Raw genomic sequence first — 23,294 nt, 5'->3', positions numbered from 1 at the left:
TGGTGAAACCTCATCTCTACTAAAAATTCAAAAAATTAGCCTGGCTTGGTGATGCGTGCCTGTAGTCCCATCCACTCAGGAGGCTGAGGCAGGAGAATTGCTTGAACCCGGGAGGTAGAGGTTACAGTGAGCTGAGATCATGCCAGTGCACTCCAGCCTGGGTGATAGAGTGAGACTCCAACTCAAAAAATAAAAAATAAAAAAATAAAGATTTCTGGCTTGAGTTACTAGGACGGTGGAGACTATCTCCATCTCAGGAATTGAGGTGGAGAAAGCTGCAGATAGAGCAGATGGAGGGCAAGCTTAGGAATTCAGTGTGGGGTGTTGTGTTTGAACACCCAAGTGGGGACAATCATTAGGCAGCAGGGCTTGTGAATGGGGGTCAGGAGCGTGGTCCAGGCTGGAGATTAAAATCTGTGAGTTTTCAACATATAGAAGGCATTAAAAGCCACAAAACTACACGATACCATCTAGGCAGTGAGAAGAAGAGAAAGGACCATTGCCCATTTCAACATTGAAAGGTTGGGAAGAAGAGGAAGACCCATATAGTAGAGTAAAGTCGGAAGAAACCCAGAGGAGATGAAAGCTGCTGAAGAAACTGTTCCAAGGAGAATGGAGAGTGATACAGTTTGGATGTTGTCTCCACCTAAATCTCATGTCAAAATGTCATCCCCAGTGTTGGAGGTGGGGTCTGGTGGGAGCTGACTGGATCATGGGGACAGCTTTCTCATGAACGGTTTAGCACCATCCTCCTTGGTACTGCCCTCACCATAGTGAGCAAGTTCTTATCTGGTTTTTAAAAGTGTGTAGCACACCCCCTCGCTCTCTTGTTCCTCCTTTAGCCATGTGATATGCCTGCTCCTTCTTCACCTTCTGCCATGAGTACAAGCTCCCCAAGGCTTCCCCAGAAGCCAAGTGATGTTGCAGCCATGCTTGTACAGCATGCAGAACTGTGAGCCACTTAAACCTCTTTTAAAAATTACCCAGTCTCAGGTATTTCTTTTTTTCTTTCTTTCTTTTTTTTTTGAGACAGAGTCTTACTCTGTTGCCCAGGGTGGACAGGAGCGCAGTGGCTCGATCTCAGCTCACTGCAACCTCTGCCTCCCAGGTTCAGGTGATTCTCCTTCCTCAGCCTCCCAAGTAGCTGGGATTACAGGCGTGTGCCACCACACCTGGCTAAATTTTTTGTATTATTAGTAGAGACGGGGTTTCCCCATGTTGGCCAGGCTGGTCTTGAACTCCTGACCTCAAGTGATCCACCCACCTCGGCCTCCCAAAGTGCTGGGATTACAGGCGTGGCCACCGTGCCAAGCCTAGGTATTTCTTTATAGTAATGCGAGAACAGACTAATACAGGGAGTGATCAATTGTGTCAGATTATGCTGATAGTTCTTACAAAATGGGACTGATCATCGGGTTTAGTAGTCTGTACATCTTCACATCACTTATAGCATTTGTAATTATTAATTTATAATTATGGCTATTTAATGTCTTCTTTGCTAGAATGAAAACTTCTTGAGGATAGGGACAGTGTTTGCTTTGTTTTATTGTAGTCATTGTAGACATTCAATAAATATTTGATGAGTGAGTAAATGAGTGAATGAATGTGCAATATGATTACCTTCTGCCTGGCTCCAAAATATATTCTGGACAAAGCTTATATAATAGACAGAATGTTCTGTATCAGGGAATATAGAGGGCATTATCAGGATCAGCAGGAAGAATCAGCTCATTGCTGAGATCTTTGCTTTAGCTTCAAGATATTCATTTTAGAAGATTTACTAGACATCTTGGAGCCAGTGATGTTACTTGGTCCTAGACTTGACGACACACTAAATCCAATTTACAGTCATGTTCCTTATGGTGCATGGTATGATGAATTATGTACTGGGTATTGTTTTTTATTTATTTTATTTTTGAGACAGAATCTTGCTCTGTCACCCAGGCTGGAATGCAGTGGCGCCATCTTGGCTCACTGAAACCTCTGACTCCTCAGTTCAAGTGATTCTCCTGCCTCAGCCTCCCGAGTAGGTGGGACTACAGGCACGCGCCACCATGCCCAGCTAAGTTTTTTTTTTTTTTTTTTTTTTTAATAGAGACGGGTTTTACCACATTGGCGAGGGTGCTCTGGAACTCCTGACCTCAAGTGATCCACCCTCCTAGGCCTCTCAAAGTGCTGGGATTATAGGTGTGATCCACTGTGCCTGGCCTACAGGGTGCTTTGAGACATAGTAGCTCAGGATAAATGATCAGAGAAGTAGATTTTCAAAAGTAGGTAAACAATTGAAATGAGATCTCAAGGGGATGTTGGAATGTTTCAGAAAGGAGAACTGACAAAGACATTTCTCGGCAGAGGGAGCGAGGCATGCAAAGATTGCAGTTTGGGAAAATACTGTCTGTGCGGTGGAACTACAAGGTTGGTGTATGTATGATAGGGCGTGGGCTTGTTATTTCCTACTGAACTTGAGCAACTCAAGTTGTACAGGTTGACTGGAATGTTGGGTGAGTGTGAGGGTGTGGGGAAGGTGCATGAGATGGATGGTCTCGTCTGCCAAGTTTAGGAGCTTGAATTGTAACCTATATTCAGTGGAGAGCCACTGAAGAATCTTAACAGCAGAGGATTAATAATAAACTAGGGAAAATAGGAGCACTGAAGTAATATGGTTGTTGATGAGGTTTAGGAAGTTTAATCTGGCATCTGAATATAGGATGGCTTGTAAGATTATAGAGAGAAGAGGCAGGAAAGCTAGCTAGAATATTACATTATTCATGAGTGAGGCAATGAAAATGGAGGGGTGAAAATGGACTTGAGAGGGTGGCCAGGCTCTTGGCTTTTGTGAGGCCTCTATTTAAAAGAAAACATGCATCTCCTCATCTTAGATGACAGCTTAGAGTGACTCTCTTTATGTCAGCTGGAACCAGAAGTAATCTCCCAACATTATTGCCTTTCAAGAAAAAGGAGATTTATTGTGCTTAACGGAGTGAGTACAGTGTAACATGTATTATCCTCAATCACAGCAGTGTCCTGGTCTGCCGCTTGGCTTTTCAGCTGCGTGCTCTTCTCAACACTGACTTCATTGCTCCTCCTGGGTTTAGCACTTTCACCCTGCTGAATTCAACACATCCAGAGAAAGGATCAGAGGGCCAGCCTCTAGTTGTTTCACTACATGGAATTTCAGGCTTCCAACTAGGTCACCTCCAGAATTGTAATTTTTTTCTTTTTATAAGACCTGTTTCATGGTTCCTGCTGAAATGGAGGGTGGGGAAGGAGAGAGGGATGATGGCTGCTATCCACAATGCCTACTCTTCTTACCTTGTGACTGGTCTGGACAAGTGTAGTAGAAGCAGGAAAGTCCACTTTTGGGTGGATTTGATTTGGGCTTGGGGTGGGGAGTCCGGGAATGGCAGCTACTGATTTGGTAATGGCTGCAGAGAGGAAGGCCGCAGAAGCATCACAGAGCAGCTGCAGACCTCTGTCACCTGGACTATATTGCAAATAGCTTTGGGAACTCAGCTAACCAAGGAGGGTGAGGTGACAAGGTGGTGGCTCACCTCCTTCCTGTCTGGTGCTAGAAATCAAAACTAGTTTCCCTGTTTTTCAAGGGACCTGTTCACTGACTAGGTTAAAAAGTTTATACATTTTCATTGATTCTGACATGCCCATGCTTTGTATTTGTACATCTCTAATATCAGTCTGTATCTTACAATGGATGATATATCATAGTTTAATTGGCAGTTTTCTTTCCTTAGTGGTCCCTAAGGTAATGGTGTGCTGTATAATCGGTGGCATCATTGGTTCAGTGGATACACACATGAGTATGTGGATATGTGTGGTGGTGGCTGACAGGTGTTAAAGAGGGGAAATAAGCTCTCTTCCCAGAGAAGGAGTCATCACGGGCAGTGCTGATGTTTTAAGCTTCATATGCACTCCATATGTTTATGTGAAAGGAAATCTTTGATTGGTCTTAAGACTGTTGGTACTGTCTGTTGTCAGGCAGTAATCTCTTAGCTGTTATCGGGAGAATCAATTGGACACTATTAGATGTCTCTTCAGTTATTTCTTAATAAGACTTAAGTTTTAGGGTCGATGTTGTGACTCTTATGATCCATGGCTTATCTGCTTTCATTATAAATCTTGCTTATTTTCTTTCCCAGAAATCATCAGTGAATTTCATTTGATTTATCCTACTGTTAACCTGTTTTTATTGTTATCAGTTTTTTCTAACCTGTTGGGTTAGCTTGTTGGCATTCCAAAATCTGTGTTGAGAAATACTCAGTGGCCCACTTCTTGATTTTTGAGTGTCTAGTTGTACCTTCTTTGTATCTTTCCTGGAAAGATTGTTAAAGTAATGATAGGTTGGAGGAACATTTCTTATTCTATAGACACTCACACACACACAACATGTATATACTTACATATGACATATTTTTTTTTTTTTTTTTTTTTTTTGAGGCGGAGTCTCGCTCTGTCGCCCGGACTGGAGTGCAGTGGCCGGATCTCAGCTCACTGCAAGCTCTGCCTCCCGGGTTTATGCCATTCTCCTGCCTCAGCCTCCGGAGTAGCTGGGACTACAGGCGCCCGCCACCTCGCCCGGCTAGTTTTTGTATTTTTAGTAGAGACGGGGTTTCACCGTGTTAGCCAGGATGGTCTCGATCTCCTGACCTCGTGATCCGCCCGTCTCGGCCTCCCAAAGTGCTGGGATTACAGGCTTGAGCCACCGCGCCCGGCCCTAGAGTTTTTAAGGATTCTTGTACAATTGATGTCATTTACATGGAGACTAGGAGTGTGCATGTATGCATATAGTTTCAAAATAGATTATACTCAATTATGTACAGGAAAGTTCTGCAGTTTTCGAGAGTGAGATGATAACTGAACTCCAAGAACTTTGATTAACAAGGTATGACCCATTTAGTTGCATCATGGATGAGAGCCTGGCTCTGAAGTCAGGCTGCTGGGTGTTTGAATTTTAGCTTCTGTGACCTTGGGCAAGTTACTTAACTTCTCTGTGCTTGAGTGCTCCTATCTATAAAATGGGAATAACAACAGGACCTACCTCAGGGTTCTAAGAATTAAGTAAGATAATGTATGTAAAATAGGTAATAGCATGCCTGGCACAGGGTATACTTAATGAATGGTAGGTGCTATTTTTTATTTTATTTTATTCATTTTTAATTTTTGTGTTTTTTTGACAAGCAGATGGGGTCTCACTCTGTCACCCGGGCTGGAATGCAGTGGCACAGTCATAGCTCACTGCAGCCTCAAACTCCTAGGCTCAAGCGATCTTCCTGCCTCAGCCTCCAGAACATCTGGGATTATAGGCTCTAGCCACCACATCCAGCTGCTATTTTTTTTTTTTTTTAATTAATAAAGGATCAGTTCAAGAGTGAGACCAGAGCTCTTGCTCTTGATCTGTTGGTTAAGGAAAAAAATTATTTCTAGGGCTGGACATGGTGGCTCACACCTGTAATCCCAGCACTTCGGGGGGCCGAAGCAGGAGCATGGCTCGAGCCCACCAGTTGGAGACCAGCCTGGGAAACATAGCAAAACCCCATTTCTAAAAAAAAAAAAAAAAAAAAAAAAGGCGCGGTGGCTCACGCCTGTAATCCCAGCACTTTGGGAGGCTGAGGCCAGTGGATCATGAGGTCAGGAAATTGAGACCATCCTGGCTAACACGGTGAAACCCCGTCTCTACTAAAAATACAAAAAATTAGCCAGGCGTGGTGACGGGCGCCTGTAGTCCCAGCTGCTTGGGAGGCTGAGGCAGGAGAATGGCGTGAACCCGGGAGGCGGAGCTTGCAGTGAGCCGAGAGGGTGCCACTGCACTCCAGCCTGGACAACAGAGTGAGACTCTGTCTCAAACAAACAAACAAAAAAGCTGGATGTGGTGGGAGGGTGAGGTAGGAGGATAGTTTGAGAGCCCAGGAAATCAAGGCTGCTGAGAGCCATGATCTCACCACTACCTTTGGCCTGGGTGACAGTATGAGACCCTATCTCAAAAAAAAAAAAAAAAAAGAAAATTATTCCTAGTAAATGATTGTTAGTTATGAAGTAGAAACATGTCTTCTAACTCAATGCTTTCAAGAAATTCCCTAAATTAATTGAACCTTAAAAAAATAGGGAGTAAGTTCCATGAAGGTAGATGCCTTATGTCTGTTTTGTCAACATCCATATCCTTAATATCTAGAATAGCGCCTGACTTATATATAGTAAGTGCTTAATAACTATTTGTTGAGTGAATGCAAAAGGGCCAATGGCCCTTAAAAGCTACAGACATTTCATCTTATAGACCAAAATATGTAAGTTATTCTAGCATATAAATTTAAAATTGTATTTTAATAATGTATGGAAATGTTTTATCTAAAGTACCAGAAACTCACAAACCTAAGTACATTTAAATAAATTGACTTTCTGTGAGCCTGTGAATTATGTTGGAAAATAAATAAATAAATAGACTTTTCTTGTTTGATGTGAACTAGGATATATGTAAGCAAATTGAGATGTTACTGTTGACAATGTGTAATTAATAACGTACTGTTAATTGTAGAGTTTCAAGTGACTTCATATAAGAGACATAATTTTAAAAGTACACCTAACATAGTAAAAATTATATGCAAATATTAATAGCAGTTATCCCTGGATAGGGAAATTACAATTAATTAAGCAATTTTTCCTTTTACTTCTATTTCCATTTTTTTTTTTTTTTTTTTTTTTCCTGAGACGGAGTCTCACTCTGTCACCCAGGCTGGAGTACACTGGAGTAATCTCAGCCCATTACAACCTCTGGCTCCTAGATTCAAGTGATCCTCCTACCTCTGCCTCCCAAGTAGCTGGGACTACAGGCACTTGCCACCATGCCTGGCTCATTTTTGTATTTTTAGTAGAGATGGGGTTTCACCATATTGACCAGGCTTGTCCCGAACTCCTGACCTCAAGTGATCCACCCACCTTGGCCTCCCACAGTGCTGGGATTACAGGCATGAGCCACCGCACCTGGCTATTTTCTAATATTTTCTACAAAACAGAGTTGTCTGAATTTAAAAAGGACCCCCAGAAATCCAAGCAATATTTATTGAATGTTTTTCAAGGAACCTATTCACTGACTAGGTGAAAGAGTTTATACCATTTTCATTGATTCTGAGATGCCCATGTATTATATTTGTACATCTCTGATACCAGTCTGTATCTTACAATGGATGATATATCATAATTTAATTGGCAGCTTTTTTGTTTCCTTAGTGATCCCTAACATAATGATGCACTTTATAATCAGTGGCATTGTTGGTTCAGTGAATTCCCACAAGAATGTGTGCATGTGGTTGGTGGTGGCTGATAGGTGTTGAAGAGGCAAAACAAGCTGTCTTCCCAGAGAAGGAGTCATCACAGGCAATGCTGATGTTTTAAGCCTCATATGCACTCCATATGTTTATGTGAAAGGAAATTTTGGGCATTAAGACTGGTGGTACCGTCTGTTTTCAGGCAGTAATCTCTTAGCTGTTATCAGGAGAATCAATTGGAAGCTATTAGAGGTCTCTTCAGTTATTCCTTTAAAAGACAAGCAAATTCTTGAGCATTCTAAATCAGAAAGTTCATTGAATTTTACTTTGAGTCTTCTGGTTTAGTCTGTAGTATAAGGCAGTGTTGCATAGAGTAAGGAACATGTGTTTTCTACCCAGTTCTCTCTGTGGAACATTTGGCAAATTCTGGGGCCGGGCTCGGTGGCTCATGCCTGTAATCCCAGCACTTTGGGAGGCCGAGGTGGACGGATCACGAGGTCAGGAGTTCAAGACCAGCCTGGCCAACATGGTGAAACCCCGTTTCTACTAAAAATACAAAAAATTTCCTGGGCGTGGTGGCGCACGCCTGTAATCCCAGCTACTCGGAAGGCTGGGTTCAATTGCTTGAACCCAGGAGGTGGAGGTTGCGGTGAGCGGAGATCACGCCATTGCACTCCTGCCTGGGCGACAGAGCAAGACTGTCTCAAAAACAAAAAACAACAAAAAAATTTGGCAAATCCCTTAAGCAGTCTGGACCTCATCTAAGAAATGAAAGAATTAGCCTTGATAATTGTGAAGGGTAGTGCTTGCTTGTTACTTCCATAGTTTTATTATTTGATTTGGAGTTATGAGTGTATGTGTGTGTGTGTGTTTTCTCTACAGCCATAGACACTGCTGCTACAGAGATGCTGGGAGGACCTGGTATCAAAAGCCAGTGTAGAAAAGTTGATATCATTGCAGATGCAGCATATTCCATTTTCCAAAAGCCAAAAAGTTTTACTGGCAACTTTGTCATTGACGAAAATATCTTAAAAGCAGAAGGAATACAAAATTTTGACATTTATGCAGTTAAACCAGGTAATGCTTTTATAGTTTTTAAAAGTAACGATATGTTTTTCCATATTTTCTGCAATGAACACATCTGTTTTTTTTGTGTGTTTCTGTGATCGTAAAATGAATATGTTATTTTAAAAGCTGCCTTCCCAATGAAGGAAAAAAACCCATACCAACACAACTTAAAAAAAAAGATGAATGAAAAATAGAGGTGAGTTGAGGGCTTTTGAAGTGATATATATAAGCACAGAAAGTCAGATCAGCTACTAGCCACTTCTAAATCTCAAAATAAGAAATGAAAATTATTTTTTAAAGTTGGGCTTAAAATCACAGAGTAAAGATTTTGTTCAAGAATATGTGGTGACAGATGGTACAGTAGTGGGTTATTTATTTATTTGAGAAAGGGTCTCACTCTGTCACGCTGGCTGGAGTGTAGTGGCACAATCTCAGCTTACTGCAATCTCTACCTCCTAGGCTCAAGCAATCCTTCCACCGCAGCCTCTTGAGTAGCTGGGACTATAGGCATGTGCCACCACACCTCGTTAGTTTTTATATTTGTAGATGTGGGATTTCACCATGTTGCCCAGGCTGGTCTTGAACTCCTGAGCTCAAGTGATCTGCCTGCCTTGGCCTCCTAAAGTGTTAGGATTACAGGTGTGAGCCACTGCACCTGGGCCAGTAATGCATTTTTTTGTTTAAAATAATTTATGATTGTGGACTCTGTAAATATTTGTCTCTTAAGTACAGTCTGTTAGAGTAGCTTAATGACAGATGGTGTAGATGAGTGGGCAGAGTCTGTCTTATGGACAGTAAAGTGATCTGAGAAGCTTCCAGAAAGCCTTCTTTTTAAGTAACTCTCCCTCTCTGAAATCGTGGATGATAATGATAATAATGGATTTTTACCATATAGAATATGATGTATTCTAATATAGCCATATATAAAAGTTAAATTTATTTGTGGTATATTTTAAATATTATTCATTAAACTGAGCTTCTAAATGACACAAACCATGTTTATATTTGTATCATCCCTGCTCATCTCTGCAGTTCAACTGAATTAAATAGCGGATTATAGTTTTACAAAGCACTCTTATATGCATTATCTATTTAGCCTGCATAACAATTCTGTAAGGGAAGTAATGCTTAGTGATTAAGAACGTGGAATTTGGGAGAAGACAAGCCAAGTTCATATTGCAGCTCTGCTGCTCACTGCTATGCAGCTTTGAGCATGTCACGCAGTTTGTCTGTCTCAGCCTCAATTTCCATATTGGTAAACTTAAGAGAATGATACATTTCATACAAGATTTTTGTAAAGACTAAATATGATAATGTATGTTTTTGGCACAGTGCCCAGCATATAGTACACTCAGAATATTTGGTGGTTAATATTTACAAGTGGAAAAGCAGGCTCAGAGAGATTGAGCCTTTGCCTAAGAGCAGATGGCTAATAGGCGGCAGAACCTGACCAGATTCAGGTCTTCTGGGTCCTGGTACCCAGGAATATAATTATTACTTTAGGTTTTAAAGACACAGTGTAATTGTGCACAAGTTTTAAAATTTTATTTAAATTAAAAATCCTATCAAGTATTGAGAACTTAGTATGACCAGATACTATGATATTAGGATACAACAAAGATGAATTCACTCCTGCCCTCCAGAAGTTTGCTTAAACTTCTGAAAAAGAGAGAGAGAGACAGGAGACTGAGGCAGGAGGCTCATTTGAGCCCAGAAGTTTGAGACCAGCCTGGGCAAAACAGCAAGACCCCATCTCAAAAAAAAAAAAAAAAAGAAAAAGAAAAGAAAAGAAAAGGAAAAAAAGGAAAAGAAAGGAAGAGAAAAGAAAAAGAGAGCAATTGAGATTGTTAACGTCTCACCGTACTACAGTTTTGAAGGCTTTGTGGCCTTTAAATCTTCTAGTGTGCACATGTCTTGGAGTTATCAGTGTAATTAAAACAGTTAGCCTATTTGCTAACCACAACCATTAGCTGAAAATAACACCCAGTGGAGGCTGTGTGCAGTGGCTCACACCTGTAATCCCAGCGCTTTGGGAGGCCAAGGCTGGCAGATCACTAGAGCCAAAGAGTTCAAGACCATACTGGGCAACATGGCAAAACCCTCTGTCTACAAAAAATAAAAATGAGTGGTCAGGTGCCATGGCTCATGCCCATAATCCCAGCACATTGGGAGACCGAGGTGGGTGGATATCCTGAGGTCAGGAGTTCGAGACCAGCCTGACCAATATGGTGAAACTCTGTCTCTACTAAAAATACGAAAATTAGCCAGGCCTGGTGGTGGGCACCTGTAATTCCAGCTACTTGGGAGGCTGAGGCAGGAGGATTGCTTGAACCTGGAAGGCGGAGGGTGCAATGAGCCGAGATTGTGCCACTGTACTCAAGCCTGGGCGACAGAGCGAGACTCCATCTCAATAAATAAATAAATAAATAAATATTAGCTGGGTATGGTGGCTTGCACCTGTGGTCCCAGTTACTTGGGAGGCTGAGGGAGGAGGATCACCCAGGAGGTGGAGGTTGCAGTGAGCCAAGATCGTGCCACTGCACTCCAGCCTGGGTGACAGTGAGACCCTGTGTCAATAATAATAATCACCCAGTGGAATGGATGGAATAGGATAGCTTAGTTTTCATGATGATGGAGTGAGAGGAAGAGGGAGAGAGAGAAGAAACCCAAATGCACTAATGCTGAGAAGAAAGTCTTTCTTAAGAAGGAGCCCCCTGCTCTTAGGAGGGCAGGTAAGAAATGAGTCCTGAGCACTTTGGAAGAATGTGGGCCAGAAGAGCAGTGTAGGATGAGAAGGGCAAAGGTTCCTGGGAGATCAGGTAAAGGCTTTACAGAACAGGTGATCTTTTGGGGATTAAATCTTAAAGATAAAATTTATCAGAGGAGAAGAGGATAACTGAATTATGAGAAAATTAATTTAATGAAGATCAGGTCATTCGACAGTTCTCATGGAGGCCTTTTCTGTTGCACCAGAATGATTTTTAATAAAACAGATATGTTTACTAAACAGATGTTAAAATCTTACTATGTTGTAGTTACATTAACCTAATGGTTTGGGGTCAATTTTTCAGGTCATCCTTTGCAACCAGATTTCTTCTTAGATGAATACCCAGAAGCAGTTAGTAAGAAAATGGAATCAGCTGGTAAGATCTAGACTATATTTTATGTTAGAAAATATAAATCCTAACTTACGTATTTCTTCCAAAATATGGAATTGATCCTATAACAGTGACATTTCTGCCTTCTGTTTTTAAACTATTTTGTAATTTAAAGTAAACAAGTAATGTGAGCTCTCAGTTAATTCTAGTAAAGAAGGTTGTTTTGTTCATCTACCAGTAAGAAGTTTTAATAAGGCTGGGCACAATGGCTCATACCTGTAATCCCAGCACTTGTGAGGCGAATGGATCACTTGACTCCAGGAGTTTGCGACAAGCTTGGGCAACATGGCAAAACCCCATGTCTACAAAAAAATAAGCTGGGCGGGGTGGCACGGGACTGTAGTCCCAGCTACTCAGGAGGCTGAGGTGGGAGGATCACCTGAGCCCGGGAAGTTTAAGCTTCAGTGAGCCATGATCGTGCCACTGCACTCTAGCCTGGGTGACAGAGCAAGACCCTGTCTCAAAAAAAAAAAGAAGAAGTTATTAATATATTCTTTGCATTTGGTTAAAGAAAAAGTCTGAAAAAACTTTTTTTTCAGGTTTTATTATTTTCTTTTGTACTGTCTTTAGGTATTTCATGTTGATACGTTATTTTGAGGAAAAGTGTGTCATATATCAAATACATGTAACACCATTTCCACAGTTTGTGTTATGTGACTATTTTATGGAAGAAATCAACTTCAGAGGCGGTTCGGGTTTTACTTTGTTTCTGTAATTCAGAAACAATAGTGCCCTTGAATTGGTCCAGAGTTTACATTTTAGACTTTGTGTTCTGACATTTTGCCAGTGGCTCACTTAAAGAAGAAACACTTGAATGAATACCTGTGGGAAGAATTTCTCTCCTGGTTTACTAATAAGAATGGCTGTGCTTCTTCTGGGCCCTTACCTTATTTTTATCTTATAGATGCTGTGATGCTCATCGATTTTGTTTTTTTTAGAAGTCTGATAGAAAATGTAGGAATGAATTTCCTTGATACCTTTAGCAAATCTGTGGCACCTTACTGCAGTGCATTTTAGTGCCAAACCTTATTTCCAGCTTTCCTTTATTTATTCTTTATTATTTATCTTTTCTTTTTCCAAATTTTTGTAGTAATTAAAAAAAATTACTTAGGTAATAAAAAGGACTTTTTTGTACTGTAGACAATTTAAAACAATAGAAAGGAAAATAGTTACTCATAATCCTACTACCCAGAGTATTAAAACCAGGAAAAACAAGATTCTCAGTCTTTTTCTCAAAAGGCCTCTTACAGAATGGTGGAAAATTATCAAAGTCTGGAAGAGTCTGGTCTTCAAGTTAGTTAAGTCCAAAACTCTGATTTTTGCCCAGCGCCCTAAGGTTGGATCTGTCTTTTAGAAGAAGGCATGCATGAACTGAGCTCATTTAAATTCCAAATTTTAAATAATAATAACCATTTATTGATCAAGTATATTCATTTTGTTTATTCAACAAATATTTACTAGACACCTACTATGTGTCAAACACTGTGCTAAGTACTTTGCATGCATTGTCCTGTTTAACACCATTAACCCCCAAGATAGATACTACCCTCATTTTATAGCTGCGATTGCACAGCCAGCAGGTGGCAGAACCAAGATTTAAACTTGTATTTCTCTGATTCCAAAGCCCATGTCTTTAACCAGTAAACTTAAATGGCTTTCCTAACACTTGAATACTTAGTCTTATAAATTTAAGCATATTCTTAGTCTGGGCAACATGGTGAGACCCCGTCTCTACAAAAAATAAAAAAAATTAGCTGGGCATGGTGGCACATGCCTGTAGTCTCAGCTACTCAGGAGACTGAAGCAGGAGGATCCCTTGAGCTCAAGGGTTTGAGGCTGCAGTGAGCTACGACTGAGCTACAGCACTCCAGCCTGGGCAACAGAGCAAGACCCTGTCTCAAATAAATACATAAATTAGCACATTCTTTCCCGTGATAATCCAATTTATTAATTTATAACAAGGAGTTGCCATCTCATAGGTTAAACATGTAGGTGCTTGATCAGCACATTCTCTTCCTTTGGATATAATTACGCATGAAACAGAATCGTAGTCAGAAGGTCATTTAATGACCATGGAATCAGAACAAGGGGGTTAGATAGGTAGAGTGTAAAATCAGTGTTTGTTTATTGGCATCAGGCTTTGATAGGGATAACTTTGCCTATAGCCATCTCCACATAAGCAATGCTCTCACCCTTAAGGTCAGAAGATTCTGTGTGGTTCAGTCGATAGCAATTTTACTTGACCTTTTCTGTAGATATATTATTATAGTCATATAGATAGTAGCCTGGGCTATAACTTACCTCTTTCAGTTTATTTCTTATGTCCTCTCATAGTTCAGCTCTCTGAGAACCATGTGTATCCCTTGTTTCCAAAGGGGGAGAGGTTCACCTTTCCGTTGCACCCACAACTTATAATAACCCGTTACCATTTCATTATATATACCTTTTCCAGTATTTGTCCAGTGTATGTTAGCTCTTATATATGTAATTATTGTAAACAGTGTACATAGTTTTAAATTGATTTTTTCTTTCTTCCTATCTTAAAATCAATATCAACCAGGCATAGTGGCTCATGCCTGTAGTCTCAGCACTTTGGGAGGCTGAGGTGGGAGGATTGCTTGAGCCCAGGAGTTCAAAAGTAGTCTGGGCAACATGGCGAGACCTTGTCTCTACAAAAAGTACAAAAATTAGCTGGGTGTGATGGTGCATGCCTGTAGTTCCAGCGACTTGGGAGGCTGAGGTGGGAGGATCACTTGAGTTCAGGAGTTTGAGATTGCAGTGAGCTATGATCAAGCCAGTGAACTCCAGCCTGTGTGAGAGAGTGAGACCCTGTCTCAAAAAACAAGCAAACAAAAAACACAATACCATTATTTCTTCATTGATTCCCCCCACCCCTACTCTCCACTGGAACACAGGGAGCCCACTCAGTCTTTTTTTTTTTTTTTTGACTTCCAGCTTATTCTTATTTTTATTTTTTATTTGTTTTAGAGACTGGGTCTCACCCTGTCACCCAAGCTGGAGTGCAGTGGCTCGATCATAGCCCACTGCAGCCCTCAAAGTCCTGGACTTAAACAATCCTCTCACCTCAGCCTCCCCAGTAGCTGGGACTAGAGGTGCATGCCACCACGTCCAGCTAATTTTTAAATTTTTGTAAAGAGGGAATCTTATTATATTGCCCAGGCTGGTCTCAAACTCCTGGCCTCAAACAATCATCCTGCCTTGGCCTCCCAACATGCTGGGATTACAGGCATGAGCTATGGCGCTGGGCCTATTTTCCTTCAGTTACAGTTTTAATTGCTTCTGTTCCATTTGTTCTTGATTCTCAGAAACACTTATTCTTACCCTGGCTCCCCTTACCCTTTCCCTGTAGTTAGCACCACTTCTCATTGGTTCCGGCTTTCTCTCCTGTATTCTGGAGACCTTTTAAAGTTTGTCCTTTGTATTGAAAAGGACAGTCTGGTAAGATGTTCTATAGCTTAGTTTCTCTTCCATATTGTCTCAAATGGTTATTTTAATTTGCTATGGTGCTTATATTTCTCTCACTTCCTCTTTTATTTTATCCTATTGTCTTTTCATCTCAGCCAGTTATATATAACTTTCTGTCCCTGTTTCATATAGTTTTTTTTTTTAAGGCTTTATTTATTTATTTTTTTGAGACAGAGTCTCTCTCTGTTGCCCACGCTGGAGTGCAGTGGCATGATCTCGGCTCACTGCAACCTCCACCTCCCAGGTTCGAGCAATTCTCCTCCCTCAGCCTCCCTAGTAACTGGGATTACATGGGTGTGCCACCACGCCTGGCTAATTTTGTATTTTTAGTAGAGATGGGGTTTCGCCACGTTGGCCAGGCTGGTCTCAAACTTCTGACCTCAGGTGATCTGCCCACCTTGGCCTCCCAAAGTGCTGGGATTACAGGCATGTGCCTGGCCAAAGCTTTATTTTTTCTAGAGCAGTTTTAGATTTCACAGCAAAACTGAGAGGAAGGTATAGAAATATCCCATATACCCGCCTGCCCCCACACATGCATAACTTCCTTCCTTAGCAGCATCCTCTACCAGAGTGGCACATTTGTCACAACTGATGAGTCTGTATTGACACATCATAATGATATAGTTTCCATGTGGAAGAATTCTTGTAAGTTAGTTTTAGATCTTGCTCTTCAGAGTAGCCTCCATTGCCTTGTAGCATACAATTTTTTTCATAGGCATCAGGTTATTTTTTTTCCCATTAATTCTTCCTCATAGTAGGAGGTATCTCTAGAGCTAGTGTAGTCAAAGGCAGGAATGTGTAGGTTGCTTTTGGCTCCACTCCCTGTCCATATGGAGGAATTCCTTTTTCTGAGCTGTAGTTTCAGATGTAGCACCTGTTGGGCAAATAGCTTAGGCCAGTGTGCAAGGCTGACATGTGACCTTCCTTTACTTCCTCTGTTTAAAACTACACTCCAGGCCTGGCTCAGTGGCTAAAGCCTGTAATTCCAGCACTTTGGGAGGCTGTGGTGGGAGGATCACCTGAGGCCAGGAGTTCTAGATGAGCCTGAGCAATATAGCAATAGCAAGATCCCATTTCTACAAAAAATTTTTAACAATAGCCAGGTGTGGTGGTACGTACCTGTGGTCTCAGGTACTTGGGAGGCTGAGGCAGGAGGATCACTTGAACCCAGGAGTTCAAGGTTGCAGCGAGCTGTGATTGTGCCATTGCACTCCAGCCCGGGTGACAGAGGGAGATCCTATCTCAAAAACAACATGAAACACAACAAAAACACAAAAACTACTCTCTCCTGGAATGCTCTGCTGCCAGGGTTCTTCCCCTCCCCATCCTTGTCAGCCATGCCTTGGGGCATGTACTTCCCAGGATGCTGCACTGCAGGACTCCCCTACTGTCTGCTTATCTTATTTGGGAGCTACAAGCTTTGGAACTGGATTTGAAAGATGAGGATGAGGAATCATATAGAGTGTGTCTTGAAAAGTAGCGTGTGTAAAACAGAGAGACGGCTCCTGATCTTAGTTGGTACAAGCCCAGAGTCTGATCCAGCATGAGCTTCTCTTCTTTGTTCGGGTGGGCAGAGATTTTTTTCTTTGAGATCTTTCATGAGGGAAAGCATAGGAGACCTGTCTTTCTGAGGCTGACTAGAGCTGCTGAACCTCTCCTCCTAGATTCAGACAATAGATTGTGTATCAGTCTAGGTGATGTTCAGTATTTCCCCTTTTTTGCGTGTGCATTTTTATATTTATTCAGTGTGAAGTTAGGAGAGCCTGTGTCAGGGACTACCAGCCATATGTCATCTTCTTTTGTGTATTGGAGTTCTATAAATATTTATTTCCCATTCCGGCTTACATTTTTGTAGTCTGATGGCTGCACCTTTAAAATCTATCATTGGTTTTTTTTTTGTCTCCTGAAGTTTTTTTTTTTCTCTTGTGCAAACTCATCATGTTTACGTCTCAATAATCCAGGTGATAAATTATGCAATTTATCTCTTGACAAATGTCTTTCAGGGATAAACTAAAGTTTTTGCTGCAATCTCCTTGGCACTTCATATGTAGATGATATACCTTGACTAATATACAAATCACCTGAAGTAGTTACCCACTAGGAAGGGAGGGGTTCCAGCAGTTATTTATATGACAGACTCAGTTCTCTGGTGTAACTGCTAAAACGAAACACATGACCTGCCCGGAAACATGAAGGAACCCTGCGTCTTCGCTGCCCTTGCTTTAGCAGCCTTTGCTTGGTCAACTTCTGGTGAGTTTCACATCTCAGCACTGTGCTCAGCTTTTATGTTGGCTATATAAAAAATTAGATTGCTAAACACAGAAGAAAATGTTGAGGACATATTTATTACTCAGTGGATAAAACTGCAGGCTCTGGAGTCAGACTGCCTGGATTTAATCTTGAATTGCATTTGTTTTTATTAAACAAATTGAAATGCTTTCTGGAACAAGGCAAGTTAACAATAAAAAGGGGGAAATTAACTTTTGTATGTTCTGTATCTGGTCACCATCATGAGCTTTTTGTTGCTGTTTTTAAAGACATCTAATAGTTTCTGAGAGAGAGTGAGTACTCATTGAAAGCACAAACTTTGGAGTAAGACAGATATGGGTTCAAATCCGGTGCCTGCCACTTACATCTGTCATTTTGGGCACATCACTTCAGCTCTCTGAAACAGTTTTGTCACCGCTTGCTTTCCTTGCGTAATTACTGTGAGGAATAAGAGTGATAGTACATCATATTGTACATTTGATGCAGGAAGCCCCCATAACTATTGGTTGCTGTAGTTATTATTAATTATCTTGGATTTTCTACATGGTATAACTTCTTGTCTGCATATAATAATATCTTTGAAGGATTGTTTCTGGCATATATCTTAATACACTGACTTGAACTTCCAGGAGTTCATTAAAACTATTTTATTTTAATTATCCTTATTTTATTCTTAATTAGAAAAATCTTCAGATTTTACCATAAGTAAGGTGTTAACATTTGTATAAGATGGACTTTTTTTTAATCAGAGAAGTTAGATTGGTATCTACTTTTTTTAGTGTTATAAACTTGTTACATTTTAAATATGTTAAATGGGTAATGTTCTCTTTCTGTGCTCTTTCTTCCTTTTTTTTTTTATTGAGATGGAGTCCGTTCTGTTGCCCAGGCTGGATGCAGTGGCGTTTTCTTGGCTCACTGCAACCTGCGCCACCTGGGTTCAAGCGATTCTCCTGCCTCAGCCTCTTGAGTAGCTGGGATTACAGGCTCGCGCCACCATGCCTGGATAATTTTATTTTTATTTTTTTATTTTTAGTAGAGACAGGGTTTCATTGTGTTAGCCAGGATGGTCTCAATCTCCTGACCTCGTGATCCACCTGCCTTGACCTCCCAAAAGTGCTGAGATTACAAGCATGAGCCACCACACCCGGCCTTTTTCTATGCTCTCTTCTTTGAAGGTTTGAAATACCTACTAAGTCATTTGGGTCTCTTCTGAAGTTATTTCTTTCAGAACTTTTATTTTATTCAATTATAGGCTTTTTAAAACATAAAAAAACCAAAATTACCCATTTGAAGTTTCAAAACCTATTTAAGAGTTGACATGTAGTATTTCACTTACACAGCTTTTTAAAGTTTTCAAACTGTTTTATCTCTTTCCTTTGTTTTTTCATTTTTTCTTTTGAGACAAAGTCTCACTCTGTCACCCAGGCTGGAATGTAGTGGCATGATTTCAGCTCACTGCAACCCCCACCTCCCAGGTTCAAGGAATTCTCGTGCCTCAGCCTCCTGAGTAGCTTACAGGCACCCGCCACCATGCCCAGCTAATTTTTGTATTTTTAGTAGAGACGGGGTTTCACCGTGTTGGTCAGGCTGTTCTCAAACTCCTGACCTCAGGTGATCCACCCACCTCAGCCTCCCAAAGTGCTAGGATTACAGGTGTGAGCCTCTGCGCCCGGCCTCTTTCCTCTGTTTTAAAAATTATTTTTCTTTTTTCTTGATCAGTTGCTTATTTTATGGTATCTTATTACTTTTTTTCTCAAAAGCACCAGATTTTAAATTTTATTTCATGTTTAATTCTACAGCTTTTCTCTTTTCTGATTCATTATCTCTTTAAAAACAACCTGAGATATAACTTACATACACCAAAAAATTCACCATTTTAGGCTGGGCACGGTGGCTTATGCCTGTAATCCTAGCACTTTGGGAGGCTGAGGCAGGCAGATTGTCTGAGCTCAGGAGTTCAAGACCAGCCTGGGCAACAGGCAAAATCCTGTCTCTACTAAAAATACAAAAAATTAGCTGGGTGTGGTGGTGCACATCTGTAATCCCAGTTACTCGGGAGGCTGAGGCAGGAGAATCACTTGAGCCCAGGAGGTGGAGGTTGCAGTGAGCCAAAATCATGTCACTGCACTCCAGACGGGGCGCCAGAGTGAACCTCTGTTTAAAAAAAAAAAAAATTCACCATTCGAAAGTGTCTAATGATTTTTAGCATCTTCCCAGAATTGTGCAACCATCTGATTCCTTACTTTTTTTACTTTTGCTTTATTGTTTTCTCCTTTCTTTGAGGTCGCTTTTGTTCCTGTTCTTACTTGTTGGGCTAATACTTTATTGTTATTTCTTTTAAAATAATGAAATAAAGTTTTTGCATTTATCCCCTTAACATAGTTTTGGCTACAGCCAATCGATTTTGTTATATACTTTACTCAATTTTGATAGCATTTTAAATTAGTTTGTATAGAAAAGCTTAGTACGGGCATGATGTAGGGGCTCACACCTGTAATCATAACACTGTGGGAGACAGAGGCGGCATGATCACTTGAGGACAGGAGTTCAAGACCAGCCTGGGCAACATAGCGAGACCCCCATCTCTACAAATAGAAAAAAATTAAAAACATTTTTAAAAAGAAAAGCTTAATACAGAAGTATAAAAAAGTATAGAACAGGCCAGGTGCAGTGGCTCACACCTATAATCCCAGCACTTTGGGAGGCTGAGGTAAGCGAATCACTTGAGGTCGGGAGTTTGAGACCAGCCTGGTCAACACGGTGGAACCCTGTCTCAAATAAAAATACAAAATTAGTTGGGTGCAGTGGTATGCGCCTGTAATCCCAGCTACTTGGGAGGCTGAGGCACCAGAATTGCTTGAACCTGGGAGGTGGAGGTTGCAGTGGGCTGAGATCACGCCACCGCACTCCAGCCTGGGTGACACAGCAAGACTCTGTCTCAAAAAAAAAAAAAAAAGTATAGAACAGCTCAAAGAAAAAAATTTAAAATACCTGTAATCCAATTATAAGTACATTTATATTTTGGCTTATTTCCTTTCAACTACTTTTTTTTTTTTTTTTTTTTGCACATATAACTTAAAATGTATACCCAGAATTAAGTATTTTACCAGTAGGTTCATATTGTTTTTTTTTCTTGAAAGAAGCTTTATTTATATTATGTTTAATTGCATAGACTCTCATTTAATTTAACATTACTTAATTATTGTGAATGTTCTCCATGTCTTCAAAAACAACTTTTTGAGGCCGGATGCAGTAGCTCATGTCTGTAATCCCAGTCATGGGTGGCTGAGGCGGGTGGATCGCTTGAGTCTAGGAGTTCGAGACCAGCCTGGCCAACATAGTGAAACCCTGTCTCTACAAAAAATACAAAAAATTAGCTGGGCATAGTGGCACATGCCTGTGGTCCCAGCTACTCAGGAAGCTTGAACTCAGGAAGTTGAGGCTGCAGTGAACCTTGATTGTACCACTTAACTTCAGCCTGGGTGATAGAGTAAGCCCCTGTCTCAAAAAACAATAAATAAATAAACAGATAAATATTGGAATTCATAGCTCAATTTTAAAATTGGCTTCTACATAATAATACCTTATATTAATAGTAATGTGTCCCACTCACTTACACTGGTGTACACTTGGAAAATAACTGGGAAGTGGCCTTGCTCAAATAAGCACTGCAAAGGTTAGAAAGTCTTAGGTGTTATCATTGAAGCATGGGGAATACCTTTTTCAAATTTAACTGGTGAAGATGAACTACTGGCCAAATTTATGTTTTCAAATTGTAGAATAAATATGTACGTGTGTATGTATTTACATATTCAGCCTTATATTGTTTAATTCAGTGTCTATTTCAAAAACTATCTTAACTAAAATAGTCTTACATTCTATCCCAGTTCTTAAGTAGAACCCATCACTTCCCGACTTAATTTTATGTATGTATGCATGTATATGCATTTGCATATTGTCTGTCTACCCTAGTCAGTTTTCTTGTATGTCTGTGTCTGGCTTGGTGTCATGGTAATACTGGCCTCACATGATTAATTAGAAAGTGTTCCCTCCTCTTGCATTTTTTGGAAGAGTTTTGAAGGTTCGGCAGGCATATAAAAATAGATACTGTGTGATTGATTCTATTTATTTGAAGATAAACATGAGACAAAACTAATACATGGTGTTAGCAATTAGGAGGGGTTGCGGAGTGGGCTTCTGGGATACCTGTAATGTCCTCTTTCTTGACCTAGGTGGTGATGACACGATGTTTTCACTTTCTTATATAAATTTTGGTCTGGATACACCTGATCACTGTTTCTGAATGTATATTACACATCAATAAAAAGCAGCGCCATGCTAAGGGCAAGGCAGGAGAAGTGGATTGCCCCCAGTGCAGACAATAAAGGGGTACACTGTAGTAAATTTTAAAACAATAATAAAACAGGCTAAAGAAATTCTTTAAGGCTTTCATCTCTAATATCTGTGTGTACTTTAACTTATAAAAGGAAAAGGGTTTATTTTTTAATTTGTGGAAACATCATAATGAAAGGCAATTTATATTCAGTATACTTTATGAATTAATAGCTTACTTTGTACTATGGAGTATCTTTATGCTGTCAATTAGATTTCATTTACTAACCTTTGGGGAATTGTATTAGACAAGATGGCTGTGTATAATTTGAGTTGAGAAAGAGTTTCGCCTTCAGCCAGAGCACAGATTGGCCTTGGAGTTAATTAATGAATTGTTCTTACCTGTTTCTGGGGGCAACTACTTAGCTGCCCCTATGTGATTCTAGGATGATAAGTAAAGGAACAGAGTCTGGGCATGGTGGCTCACACCTGCAATCCCAGCACTCTGTGAGGCCAAGGTGGGCAGATCACCTGAGATCAGGAGTTTGAGACCAGCCTGGCCAACATAGTGAAACCCTGTCTCTACTAAAAATTCAAAAGTTAGCCGGGCATGGTGGTGGGCACCTGTAGTCTCAGCTACTTGGGAGGCTGAAGCAGGAGAATCGCTTGAACCGGGAGACGGAGGTTGCAGTGAGCTGAGATCAAATCACTGCACTCCAGCCTGGGTGACAAAGCGAGATTTTGAGACAAATCTCAAAAATACATACATACATACATACATACACAAACAGTGACAGTACTGGGGGGCAGCATCATTATATGGGAGCAAAGCAGTCCTATGAACTGCTGTCTTCTCCCCTGACTTAACATCATATGTTAAGTTGTTATAGCCAATGGGTTAAGTGAATGCAAGTTTTAAAATGTTGCAGGCAACCTCCATTCCCGTGACCTAGTGTTTTCAGAGAGGGCAGCCTGTTAGTCAGGGGGCTAATAGTTTAACCTCCCTTTTCATCTACTAGGAGGATCAATCTGAATAAGTGAGATGGGGAGAACTTGAGGTTGTATGTCAGACCCTTCTGAGCATTCTCTTTTTGAGCAGGCTGTCCTCAGTTTTTTACATCATCTCTATTTAACAGAGCATTTCTAACCTGTGATGGGAGGATGCAGGATCAATCCATGGGTGAAAGGACTATGTGAATAGACTGAATATAGAGGTAGAGTGATTAGAAAGCACACTTGGGTGTTGATTCAAGCTACAGTCTCCAGTATAGCTCCACTAATTCCACAGCTGATATTTTGATTCCCATCTTTCTGATTCCAGTGTCTTTTTGTTCTCATTTGGTTTTAGAACTCAGAGAAATTGACAAAGGAGTGATTGATTATCATCCCTAATACTCCAGTAGCTGTGTTTAGGTCTGTTTATTTATTTTTTTGAGACAGAGTCCGCTTCTGTCACCCAGGCTGGAGTGCAGTGGCGTGATCTCGGCTCACTGCAGCCTCCACCTCCCAGGCTCAAGTGATCCTCTCACCTCAGCCTCCCAAGTAGCTAGGACTACAGACACCAACCACCATGCCCAGCTAATTTTTGTATTTTTTGTAGAGACGGGGTTTCTCCATGTTGCCCAGGCTGGTCTTGAACTCCTGGGCTAAGTGATCCACCCGCCTTGGCCTCCCAAAGTGCTGGAATTACACGCATGAGCCACCACGC

General features: G+C 40.8%; 1 protein-coding gene across 2 annotated transcripts in view; it reads left to right on the top strand.

The window, feature by feature from the left end:
* Nucleotides 1-23,294, top strand: part of HSDL2 (hydroxysteroid dehydrogenase like 2) — an 81,709-nt gene that overhangs the window by 40,161 nt on the left and 18,254 nt on the right. For both annotated transcript variants that reach the window (XM_023201803.2, XM_023201797.2), the window contains exons 7-8: nucleotides 8,157-8,351; nucleotides 11,414-11,485. In XM_023201803.2, the coding sequence (XP_023057571.1) occupies nucleotides 8,157-8,351; nucleotides 11,414-11,485 (267 nt within the window). The remainder of the gene's footprint in view (nucleotides 1-8,156; nucleotides 8,352-11,413; nucleotides 11,486-23,294) is intronic.

This window comes from Piliocolobus tephrosceles, chromosome 14 (genome assembly GCF_002776525.5).
Source record: "Piliocolobus tephrosceles isolate RC106 chromosome 14, ASM277652v3, whole genome shotgun sequence".
Classification (NCBI taxonomy): Eukaryota; Metazoa; Chordata; class Mammalia; order Primates; family Cercopithecidae; genus Piliocolobus; species Piliocolobus tephrosceles.
This window is presented reverse-complemented; position numbering and strand designations above follow the sequence as displayed.